The sequence below is a fragment of the Mesocricetus auratus genome, unplaced genomic scaffold (assembly GCF_017639785.1).
Source record: "Mesocricetus auratus isolate SY011 unplaced genomic scaffold, BCM_Maur_2.0 Super-Scaffold_100003, whole genome shotgun sequence".
Taxonomy (NCBI): domain Eukaryota; kingdom Metazoa; phylum Chordata; class Mammalia; order Rodentia; family Cricetidae; genus Mesocricetus; species Mesocricetus auratus.
Genome location: NW_024429188.1, coordinates 76,550,549 through 76,563,248, shown reverse-complemented (window position 1 = coordinate 76,563,248; position 12,700 = coordinate 76,550,549). Strand labels below are relative to the sequence as shown.

Here is a 12,700-nt window from a genome sequence, read left to right as displayed (position 1 = left end):
CGTCCGTAAAGCCCAGGAAGCGAGGTGTGTATGGAGAGATTGGTGGGGTTCCTGCACCCTTGTTCTGTCTGGTTCGTGATGTTGCAGTCACTTTAGGATTCTTAGTTAATAATCAAAAAGCAATGCATAAAAATATCGGGCCCCGAGGCAGCCGAGTTCGACGGCGGACGGCGGCCGACAGAGGGCCCCAAGCTGGCAAAGGAACAGTGCAGAGGACCGTGTACAGTCGTTGGAAAGATCTGGAAACGACTTCTTTAACTTTAGAGACAAAGTCTAGGAATGATGGGACATCTCTTAAGAGATGATGACACGAGTGCATTTGGCTCCCTGAGACTGCAGAGAGCTGGGTCCGTAGTCCACGAGCGCCCTCACACCGCTGGAATGAACCGGGAGGACTTAAGGACTTAACCTCTGGGTGCACCAGGGCTTGGTTAAAAAGCATTTCCAGTTGATTCCTTCCTTGGAGCTGACTTGCATCAGCTTCTGCAGTAATGTGCTGTTCAAAAAGCGAAGAAGAAAAGCAGTTCTGCACAAAATTCAGCAGCACACAGAGCAAGCACGTTATAAATATTTCAAAAGCCGAAAGAAGGGAGGCAGATTTATGGGGTTAGTTAGCACAGAACAAAAATCTTGAAAATGCGTTCAAAGCTATGCGAATGAACCCCACTGGGTACGTAAGCCCTCGCTGTGGCCATGCCATGAGACTTGTTTCTGTAATGATGTTAGCGAGCGACAGGAAGAGCAAGAAGAGTTATTTGGAAGGTGATGGAGAATTTTTGATGATTTGCTTGGCTGTAGCCCAAAATGCTATATACTAGGTTGCTGATTGCAATCTTGAAAGTTCAGGAGGAAAGTAGCATTGATACAGTTTGAATTTCCAGGCTGCAGCGATTATTTTAGGGTTTTCACTTGTTCTACAGTGAACCTTCGAATAGTGGAATGAGATCTATGTGCATGTAGCTTATTTTCAAAAGACAGAAGAGAGGAAACTTAACAATATTTTCAATTTGTAATTTTGAAATACATTATTTTGTTCTCCCCCCTTTTGGTAGTACTAGGAACTGAACCTCAGAGTTTCATGAATGCTAATCGAGTGCTCTGCCACTAAAGCTACATCAATGACTTTATATGATTTTCTTTTCTTTTTTCTTTCTGTTTGGTTTTTGAGACACGGTCTCACTATGTAGCCCAGCTGACCTGAAATTTGCTGTGTAGATCAGTTAGATCAGGCTAGCCTTCAGCACACAGAGATCTGTCTGTGTCTGCCCTGTAATGCTAGGATTACAGTCATTCGCCACTACACTCAACTCACTATATGATTTTTAAAAAATTATAGACCTGGCCTAAGATTACTATTATTAATTCAAATATGTGTATAATACACACACATATATATACATATATATATATATATATGGATTTAAAAAAAACACTGAGTCACAAATACTAATAGGGAAAAGGAACATCAGAGTGCTGACTGGTGATCCAAAACTTTCATTTTGGTTTTCCTTCAACAGTTTTCTCTACTTCCAAATTAATTTTTAGGGAAACTCTCATTTGATAAACATGTATTAAGCATCCACTATGCACAAAGTCACCGAGATAGGAAAATGGATATAACGCAGGTACACATTATTAATAGGTGTGACAAAACGTGTGAGAAGGTTTACAATTTCTGTAGCAACCATGTTGAAAGTGATGTCTGAAAAGAGACGTACACAGGTGCTATAGGGGTACAGACAGAGGGGGAATGGCTTAAGTTTATCAGGAGCAGAGGGCTCAGAAAATGCTTCATGGAGGAGGGGACATTTGAGCAGAGATTTGAAGGGTTGGGACGTGTGGATATGGTGAGTGGGGGGATAATTCCACTCACAAGGAACAAATGATGAGCAAAAGCATGAAGAATATCTTCTAGGTCCGTGAATTGAATTAGAGCTCTGAGTTCAAAGACAATGGAAACTATACACTTCTAAAGCGTTTACAAAGAGCTTTCCAAAATGTCCTTGTGGATTTGTCCATGGAAACGAGTGCTATTTTGTTTTCTTTCAAAGATGAGTAAACAGAGGTTTGTAGATAGTGTCCATTTCTAAGGTCACATGTCTAGTAAGTGGCAGGTTCAGGGCACAAACAGGGGTCATTTTACTTCAACTTCCAAATAGGAAATGAGGTTAGAAAGGTGAGCTGGAACCAGGATGTGACTGGGAGGCTTGATATTTGAACTGCTAGCCTGACAACGGGAATTGGGGATTAGAGCTCTGCTTCAGGATGGCCGATCTTACAGAAGTGGAGTTGTAGAAGAGAGATGTGAATTTTAAAGGTTGTTATAATAATAATACATATGAGAGGGAATAAACCCTGTACATTAAAAATGATTATGAGAGTAGAAAAAGCAAGATGTAACAGAAACTGGGGGTGTATAGGGCAGAAAGACAGATGGATTAAAACTAGCTTTTAAAAAAAGATTAATTTTTTATGTATATGGGTGTTTTACCATGTATGTAAGTGCACCACATGCATGAGGGCGGTGCCCAAAGAGGCTAGAAGAGAGTGTCAGATCTCCTGGAACTGGAATTGTAGACAGTTATGGACCACCATGTGGGTACTGGGAACTAAGCCAGGATTCTCTGCAAGAGCAGCAATTGATCTTAACCACTGAGCCATCTCTTCAGCCCCATAAAAAATAACTTTTTAAGTAGGAATCATACTCATAGTTTCCCACATATCAGGCAAGTATTCCACTCAGCTACAACTCCAATCATACTTGCCATTTGAATGTAGAAACTGTGGTGTGTGTGTGTGTGTGTGTGTGTGTGTGTGTGTGTGTGTAAGAGTAGCCCTGTGACCAAAGATGATGACCTTGCTTTTATACTTCTACCCACTTGCAAGTTGCCTTATAGTGCAATAGCCTGTCCCTTGCAACCTTGCAAATATCCATGTACTGGAGCAGGAACAAATAGGAAGCTCATGAAACACTATTTCAAAGCACTCCCCCATTCTTTATTTCTCTTGTCACTGAACTATTTGTTACGCTCCTCCTTCCCTGCGGCCACCACTGCCAGGTTCTGATGAGGTACGAGTCCTCAGTTACAGAACTTTTTTAATACAAGAAATCATGTAGAGGATGGACTTGGAACAGCTTAGGCTATACGGATTCTCATGTTCTTGCTAAAGTAACTTGGTAGCCAAAGGCAAGGTTGAGCTAGGGCCTTCTCACTAAGGAAGGCATGGCACTGACCAAGAGAGGAGAGGTAGGACTCTGTTAGTGTACGGAATTGTGAATCCAGACTAAACAGAGGAAGACAGGACAGCTCTCACCTGGATACTAGGTAAAGGAATGAGGGGGTCTATCATTGTATTTGTTCATGGTCTAAATGGGCTGGACTGGGCTAGAAGATGGATTTCCTGAAATGTGATAAGATATGCTACATGTTGGTCCAATTCTTACAGTGCTGAACAACAAGAGGTGAGATTGAAACTGCTTGTCTTGTTAGGACCCTAGAAGTTCATCCATTGAGCTGATCATGTTATACTTTCATTTGTTGAGGCCTCATGAAAGGCCACAGTGCCAAAGAGTCTGAACAGAGGCAGTTCATGAGTCTCGTGGTGGCTATCTGGAGCAGTCAGACATGAGCTGAAGGTTCTTGAAGTACCGGGAATATGGGACCTAAGAGGTCAGTGTCAGACAGAGCATTAGGGAAATTAAGATCGGTGGGTATGGACTGGCAAGCAGAGTTTCAAAGCTCTTTTCAGATTTTTTGCTACCCTCCTATAAAACAAACAAAAACAACCTAGTAATGTTCGGCCCAAACTTTCATTAGAGAAAAAAAGAAGTGATTTTGTTAGAGACCCATAAACTGATTCATTTCATATCCCAGAGTATATGTGTGTCATTGGAGTCAGTGTGTGTTGTGTGTTTGAATTGTGAATGTCCATAAAGTATTAGAAAAAAGTCCTTGATATTCATCATTTTCCATGTCTAAACGCTATCCAGCTGGTTGACAAGTTGTATTGCTCTCAATGGCTTTGGCTGTCTACCAGCAGGAGTGACTGATAAGAGCCTGCATGCCAAGTAAAATTTCCTGTATGCTGACAGATGTAAAATGCTAGGTCCTGATGTTTAAGGGGCAGGGGGGAACGGCCTCTTACAAAGTAAAGAACTACATTTCTGCTAATGCCACCTTTGCTTACCAACCTGTAAGTTCTGCTCAACTATATCCCCAGGACTATTACCGCATTTAAATGGAGCTTGGGTCCTCCTTGGATTTTATAGATTGACTACAGTAGACCTCAAACCCCTTTCTGGAGCTGTCCAGATTTTTTTTACCAGATTGCAGTCAGTGACAGTTTTTATCAATGATTGGCAACATTGTTGTATCACCTGAAATTAATCTGTGTCTCGTTTTATTTGGCAGACATTCCACACATCCAAGTGGTTGTAACTGATACTGGTGCACTTATATTGTAAAAAATGAGTATTTTGAGTAAGTGTAATACTTTTCCTGATTGTAAGATGTGTTCCCAATGGAGAAATGACATGATTTGATCAACAGTATTGATGCAAGTATATGATCAGAACCCCATGTGACTATCTCAGCCCACCTATATGGTATCAGTAAAGCCATATATAATGTCAGCAAGAGAAAGAAGGATATATAGAAAGGAAGGTCTCTGCTGCTTAAAAATAAATTAGTAGAAATAGAAATGATTTAGGTACCTAGTTGTGTAAGTCTACTTTGTGTCACTATAACAAAATACACAAGCATAAGTGCATTGTAAATAAAGAAATTTATTTGAATCATGATTCTAGTGGCTGGAACATCCAAATGGCATCATGCCAGCATCCCTGAAAAGGCCCCCTAGCTGTATCACTAGGCATCACAATGTGCCAGAGAAGTCAAAACAGCGCTCGACATGTACAGAAAGAGCCAAACACACAGGGTGGCCTTGGATTAAAGCAAGTCATTTTAGTGGAAACGGATCCAGTCCTTTCAGATCTTATAGTGTTAGTCCCTTCCAAGGTAGCATCCTTGGTGACCTAATTATCTTGTAGTAGACTTTGCTTCTTAAAAGTTCCACCATCTCATCACCATACCAGAGACAGAGCTTCTAGCACATAAGTTTTTAGGGAACAAACCATATCCAAACAATAGTACTATCCAACATTTTGTATAGAAGGTACTTTTAACATGGCTAGTGAGTCCTAATGCGACTAGTAATCTGCATCAGTTAATGATTGTGTAAACTGGCGCCTATGGCCATAGATGTGGCCTTTCAGATAGTGGTACTCTCTGGCAAAGAGGACATGTCACTTTTACTAATGTTAAGTTTGAAAATAATTACCTGTTTGTGAAGATGTACTTCAGGGGGAACCATGGAAATTTCTATGCAGTTTTCTACAGTTATTTGGTTGTCTGTTTCAAGCACCAGACAGCCTCACATTTAGCACAGGGAGAAGCAGCAGATCACTGTTTCTCTCAAAATAGGCTTGCTGCCATTGCTGGGGTTTAAGCAGACAATTTAATGTTTTAATTTTAACCTCTGACTCGTTGAGGTCTGTATAACTATAAAAAAAGTTAGCAAAAATACCGGTGTGTGCATGCATACGTGTGTGTGTGTGTGTGTGTGTGTGTGTGTGTGTGTGTGTGTGTTTTGAGACAGAATCTCTCTACTATGTACCCCTGGCTGTTTGGGAATTTGCTATGTAGACCAGACTGGTCTTGCACTCACAGAGATCCTCCTGCCCCTGCCTCTGAAGTACTGGAGTTAAAGGTATGTACCACCACACCAATACCCATGTTCTTTAACAGAGGAGATGGTACCAGAAACAAACTGTAATGTACATAAGATACATCCAGTTTTCTTTACCCAAACTGCTGGTTCAACTTATTCACTTTATCCACCTTTCACTGTGTTCTGAACTGTAAAGTGTCTTAGAGGCTAGAGGTAGGAAAGTCAATTCAAAGCAAAATGCTTTGCAAATAGTACATTTTCCCATAGACTCTGACTTTTGTAAGGGGAAATCAGATTGCAGGATCATCCATTATGTGAAGCCTAGAAATCAGTTGCATGGCTCCATCTGCCTTCATAACTCAGTAAGCACATCACCATTAATGTCTCCTTGCTTATCTTCTGGGACATCCATAGGAAGGAATTAAAGACAGATTTATAAATCATGGTACTGAGCTGGAGATTTTAATAGATTGTCGAGAAGAGGGTTTCTAATATCACATATTTCTACCTTTCCAGATAATGCTGTAGATCCTGATGTATCTGCCAGGACGGTCTTCATAGATGTTGAGGAGGTCAAGAATAAGCCTTGTTTGACCTTTACTGATGATGGGTGTGGGATGACGCCTCACAAACTCCACCGAATGCTCAGGTAAAAATGTCTTTATCCTATTTTGTTATCTTGACTTCACAGACTTCGTTTAAGGCTTCATAGCTTGTCTATAACATTTTCATTTACCTCTATTTACCTATGAATATTTATTAAGCAGATCTCGGTGTCAAGACACTGATTGTGAAGCAGACGTTATTTCTGCCTTCATGGAACTTAGAATCTAGCTGGCAATTCAGGTGACTAAAGCAAGTAACCATAATAAAATGCTCTAAGCGTAAGAATAGGAAAGCATGAGATACATGGGGTAAGTCCACAGCAGAACCTAATCAGAGGTCTATAAAAGTCTCCCACTTAGAATGCTGTTCACATAGAGATGTAACGGATGTGTCCAATTTAACAAGGTAGGAAAGGGTAGGGAGGGAGTGAGGAATGGCAGTTCAAGAAAAGAAGATGGTACAAATAAAAGGTCGAGTTTCTTCATTTATCTGATACCTTCTCCGGTTCATGACTCACCTAAACTCATTCTTAAGTCACAAGTACTGGAGTTAGGATGACTCATAGGTTAGAACTGTGAAGGTGCCTGAGCATAAAGAAACCCCATGAGAGATAAACAGAAGGCATTCACACACATAATCTTGGAAGGTTTTACCATAGTGCTGTGGAGTTAAGAGGGGGGTATTTTCTAACTAGAGAAGCTGAAGAGAAATACATACTGCCAGACCGAGTTGGTTTAATTATTTTTAAACGTCTGTGGTTGAGAATGTTTGTGCTGTATTGTCTTGCCATATCGCTTGGTGCGAGATGGGTGTTTCTTCAACCCTTTCCTTCTTTTTTTTTCCTTTTTAGCAGATGTGGTTGTTAACTCTCCATGTGCTTCCTGAACTTGAGCATGTAAAGTGTGGGTAACAATGGATCAGTGCTGACGAGAAGGGAAAGGGCTCGGAGTCCTAAAAATGGAAAACAAATTCATTGTGTTATAATTTTATTGGAAAGTTTTCTGAATTAGTAGCTGTTTGTAGGGAAATACCTTTGTTACTTCAAAGAAAAAAATGAAATTTGGTCAAAGTAAGTAGTTATGTTTTACTACTAAGCAGTCTGTACTTCTTTTACCTTAGTCTCTCTTTTTAAAAATATAATATTTTGTTTTATGTGTATGCATGTTTTGCTTACATGTATATGTTTCCCGATACTCTGGGACTGCCATATGTGTGCTGGGAACTGAACCCAGGTCCTTTGGAAGAACAGTTGGTACACTTAAGCAGTGAGCTACCTCTCCAGTCCTTAGTGTCTTAGTCTATTTTAGTTAGAAGAATATTTGAGTTCCAGGTATGGTAGTGCATGCCTGTAATCCCAGTGCTTGGGAGAAAAAGCTAGGAGTATTGAGAGTTCTAAGCCTTTCTGTACTAACAAAGCTTTGCCAAAACAAAACTCGAGGGAAAACTCTAGAAGTAAAGAAAAATATATCCATTATGTGGTGTATGGAGAGAGAGAAACACACACACACACACACACACACACACAGAGAGAGAGAGAGAGAGAGAGAGAGAGAGAGAGAGAGAGAGAGAGAGAGAGAGGGTTAGTTGGCTTGATTCTCTAATCCACAACATCAGTTTTATTCTCTAAAATTAATAGTACCTACTAAAAAGAAGACAATTTAGGTAGAATAGTACTATAATATTTATGTTTAATTCTGCATTACTACTTTTCTCCAAAATTACTGGTCACTCGTTTTTTGTATGTGTTTGTATGTATGTACATGTTTGTGTATCTGTGTGTATCTGTATGTCTTTGTGTGAAATCCAGAGGTTGATGTCACATGTTTTCCTCAGTTACTCTCCACCTTTTTTTCCCAAACAGGGTCTCTCCTTGAACCTGGAGTTTACCTTCAAGCTAGACTAGCTTGCCAGCAATGCCCAGATATCCCTCTGTTTCTACCTCCTGGATGATGGGGTTACATTCATGCTCTTTTGAGTTTAGGCTTTTATGTGGGCCCTGGAGACCTGAACTCAGGTCTTCTTGCTCACACATCAAGCAGTTTACACACCAAGCCACCCCCTTAGCTCCTACTAATCACCACCGACTTCCTCCCACAACACCTTGTCCCAATTACATGGGCACCAAGCAGTAAGTCCAGCAAATATAAACACCTTCCATTTTTCTCTGCAACTACTTGTATGAAAGTTGATATAGTTATAAGAAAGAAGGAAAGATGAGGATGATTTAAAAATAAGTTCAGGGCCTTGAGAAATGGCTCAGCGTTTAAGAGTCTTCCAGAGGACTTGGGTTCAATTCCTAGCATCCACATGGTGGCTCACAACTGTCTATAACTCCAGTTCCAGGGGATCTTACACCCTCTTTTTGCCTCCGTGGGCACTGTATGCATGTTATACACAGACATGCATGTAGGCAAAACACCCATTTACATAAAGTAAAAACAAATACAATATTTCTTAAAAGCAACCACTAGTTTCGTTCCAAATTCATTCAGTAAATTCTTACTAATGAATGATTCTGAAAGCTGTGTTAATGAGTACTAAATGTAGTTTGTATACTGAATTTTACTTGTGATTGTATCTCAAAAGAAATGTGAATTAGCTAAAAGATACCACTTATTTAAAGGAGATCATTTAGTGTCATCCATCTAACCCAAGACTTCACTTTCCACAATTGTTTTCTGGCAGGGCCTTGTACATTACCAGCAAGGACTATTCTATCTGGTCTCTATGTCCCTAGACCACCAACATTTTTGAAGGAAAAAAACACTCTAAACTTCAGAGGTAGTTTTGAATATTATTGCTGTGTAAAGTATTTTTCTATTTTTCATTTTGTGTCATATTTATTTTGTATTTGGAAAAAATAATAGAAGTTGCTATGCAGTATATTGAAGTATTAAGCCTATAGCCATTCTGTTTGACCCCGATATTTATTGGTATCCTGTGCCTGTTTTCATGACTCACTATGCTACTCTTCCTGTTTTCAGGCTGATAAACTAGGATGTGTAAGTGAAGGAGCTGTTTCTTTCATAAACACAGAAACCCATGAAAATCAAACTCAAAAAGCAAAGTCTGTGCTGAATAGGTAGTTCCTCCAAGTAACTGAGCACTTGCCTGACATGTGAAGATCTTGTGTTTAATCCTTAGCACCTCAAGGGGAAGAACAAAACTAAAAGAAAACCTTTCGTTCAGTTTTTAAGGCCCTTTTGGCTTCTTGGATAGTATGTGAATCAGTATATATCCATTCAACAGCCTTTCCTAGCAAAGTGGAAAGCCTCTTCAAAGGCCAGAGATTAAAAAGAAACACAAAGCCACAGATCGAAGGCCTTTGCTGCTCAGAATCCCATGACATAGTAGGTCTGCTCCAAAACAGCAGCCAGAGAGTAACAGCCTGCTCTCCAGTCTTTCAGAAACTCACAGTACTCGTCACATCATCACTGTATCTAGGAAACAAACAAATGCCTGCTCACGTATTTCCCTGGAGTTCTGCTATGGTGCATTTTATTGGTCAGCATCCCAATTTAAATTTATCTCTTTAGAATCTAGATTCCTGACATCTTAAGAGTATTCAAGAGGAAGTTGCTATGTTCTTGTATTCCATTGAGAGTGCCAGTCTTCAACTTCCTTTAGTGTATAAACAATTGTATTTGTTACAAGAGAGGATAGAACAAGATTGACTTAGTGAAGATGAACTATCTAAGCCAAGATAGCGCTTCTGAAATTATTTTAACTATATAAAGCTGTATGAACCTACACATTTCTATCATTAAGTATGTTGAGCACTCTTGTATTAAGTACTTGCAGTTAAATAGAATACTTAACATGGGGCCTTTGGCAAAATAAAGCACATGGAAGAGTTAGTAATAGAACAAAGTCTAGAGCTTTCCGTTTCTCTTCTCCTTGCTTTTATCCTTTTCCCTCCTGGTTTTGACTCTGCCCTATTACTTACCTTTTCAACCTTATATCATCCCCTGCTCCACTTACAGTAACTAGTACAAGCATCTATACACATGGAGGGGGAAATAGGTGACAAATGGTAGAGGAGACTAGAAAATAAGAGATTGACGGCTTGCCTGTTGTACCGCTTTCCCTTGACTACGTAATTGAAAGTTTTGTGATAGTAGAAAAAATAAATCCTAATGACCATGCATATTCATTTCATGTGGCAGGTCAAAGGCCTATTCCTGAAGGTCCCTGAATTTTAGATATGCCATTAGATCTGGAGTATAGATAAGGAACAGTACTCCCAGTTCTCAGTTCTCAGAGTGAATCCCAGAGTCAGTTTATTAAAACTTGGATATTACTTTATAATCGATGTATTTTACATAGACTGTAACTTTATCTTCCTAATGACTTTGTCTTTTCCAGCCAGCTCTTCTACAAGAAGAATGAAAATATCAGAATCGTATCAGTTTGTAATCCTTACTTCCTGGAATCATTAGGGTTCAAACATAATGTTAACTCAGTGTTCTCTTTTCAGAGGACCACTTCCCTGAAATTTGTTTTCATTTCATATTAGATTTATTTGTAGGATGCACAAAGACCTAGAGAACATCAGTACATTGTTACATAACATCATATAACAGAAAATTGAAAGCTGTTCCCTTTTATTGGGTAGTAAACACAAAACCACAGTCTTCTGGAAATGGAGAATAGGTAGTTGAACCCTCTTCCCACTGGAAAGACTAAGTCCCAAACCAACCCTCTTAGTTGTGCCGTATGCAGACAGTGTCTCTTTCACTGACAATGGAGAAGCAGCTAATCTGTACTAACACGAAATCCTGTTGCCTATCAGTTATGAAGGCAAGACTCATATCGGTTGTGTCTCCAGTGCTTAGAATAGTGTATAACTCATAGGGCTCCAATAAATGTTATACTAACAGCAGTGTACATCATTGTGAAATTGTGAAATCTGGAGCCATACAATCCCCCAAAATTGTGTTACTTGTGGTAGTGGAGGGTACAAGGGGAAGACCATTTTGTAGGCATCCCATGCTTAAATACTTGTATATTTGGTTATTTTGGATGCATATCTGAGTATCTAAATGGGAAACATAAAAAGGGAAGGATTTTGACTCTAGGAGTAAGCTGATGGCAAGGGGCTGCAGAGTTTGCTGAGGTGACTCAGTGAGAGGCCTTTAATAGAACAAGAGAGACTTTATACTGCAGCTGTTTGCAGATATTCACGGGCAGAACTACCTATTTTTATCCCTTGGCAGTGTTCCAGTGAACTGTCCCAGCAGATGGAACAGACGCTTAGAATGAGGAGGGTTATCCTTTGGGTGGGGAGTTGGAATTGTCAAGATAAATGATCTCTTTGAGATTTTTAGAGTGTGATGTGACCAGACAAGGAGGTGCTTAGTCCAAGTACCTCACTTAGCACCACTGGCTCTTTTCCGACCCTCTCCAGGTAGCAACTTTTTTCATAGAGCCCCGACTCATAGAAGTCAGGGCTGACTTAGCTAAATAAGAAAGGCAGCTGTGCAAGGCCTTCCCTGGCTCCCACTGTCATGTTAGTCAGTAGGAGCATTTCATTTGCAAAGTGTGACTCTGGCATATAGAACTATTTAATATTTAAGTACACACAAGCCACACTGGAAAATTGGTCTCAGAGCCCAATCATAATTTCCTATGTTTTGCCTGGAAGTACTAAAGAGAGTGAAAACAGAACATGTTGCTATTCTGCATGTGTAAGCTAGCCATTTTCTATGTTAACTATTTTAGGATGCTTTTTACCTTGCTCATTTCTGTTTTCTTCTGTAATTTCAGCTTCGGCTTCACAGATAAAGTAATAAAGAAGAGCCAGTGTCCCATCGGGGTCTTTGGTAATGGTTTCAAGTCGGGTTCCATGCGGTTAGGAAAAGATGCTCTTGTCTTCACCAAGAATGGGTGTACTCTCGCTGTTGGACTTCTGTCACAGACCTACCTGGAGTGTATTCAGGCCCAGGCAGTTATTGTACCAATTGTCCCATTCAGCCAGCAAAGCAATATCCTTCCTAGAAATGGAGAGTAATTGATTAAGTATTAGTCTGACTACGTTGGCAGAACCTCTTCTTCAGGTCAAATCCAGCTGTTACTTGGTAGTTCATATTTCCAATGATTTTTTTTTACATTTAAAGAGGTATTCAGACATCTCAAGCATAGCTGAAAAGTCCCTCTATAAAATAATTTTTTAAAAAGCATGGACCATTAGCAGACGCTTAATTTTTTCTGTGTTCAAATTCTTACTGTTACAGTGTGATTTATAAAATTATCTTTTTGCGCCGGGCGTTGGTGGCGCACGCCTTTAATCCCAGCACTCGGGAGGCAGAGGCAGGTAGATCTCTGTGAGTTCGAGACCAGCCTGGTCTAGAGAGCGAGTGCCAGG

The 12,700-nt window shown here is 40.0% G+C and overlaps 1 protein-coding gene across 1 annotated transcript in view; it reads left to right on the top strand.

The window, feature by feature from the left end:
- Positions 1-12,700, top strand: part of Morc4 (MORC family CW-type zinc finger 4) — a 57,300-nt gene that overhangs the window by 751 nt on the left and 43,849 nt on the right. The window contains exons 3-4 of the mRNA XM_005076697.4: positions 6,247-6,379; positions 12,103-12,320. Of these exons, the coding sequence (XP_005076754.1) occupies positions 6,247-6,379; positions 12,103-12,320 (351 nt within the window). The remainder of the gene's footprint in view (positions 1-6,246; positions 6,380-12,102; positions 12,321-12,700) is intronic.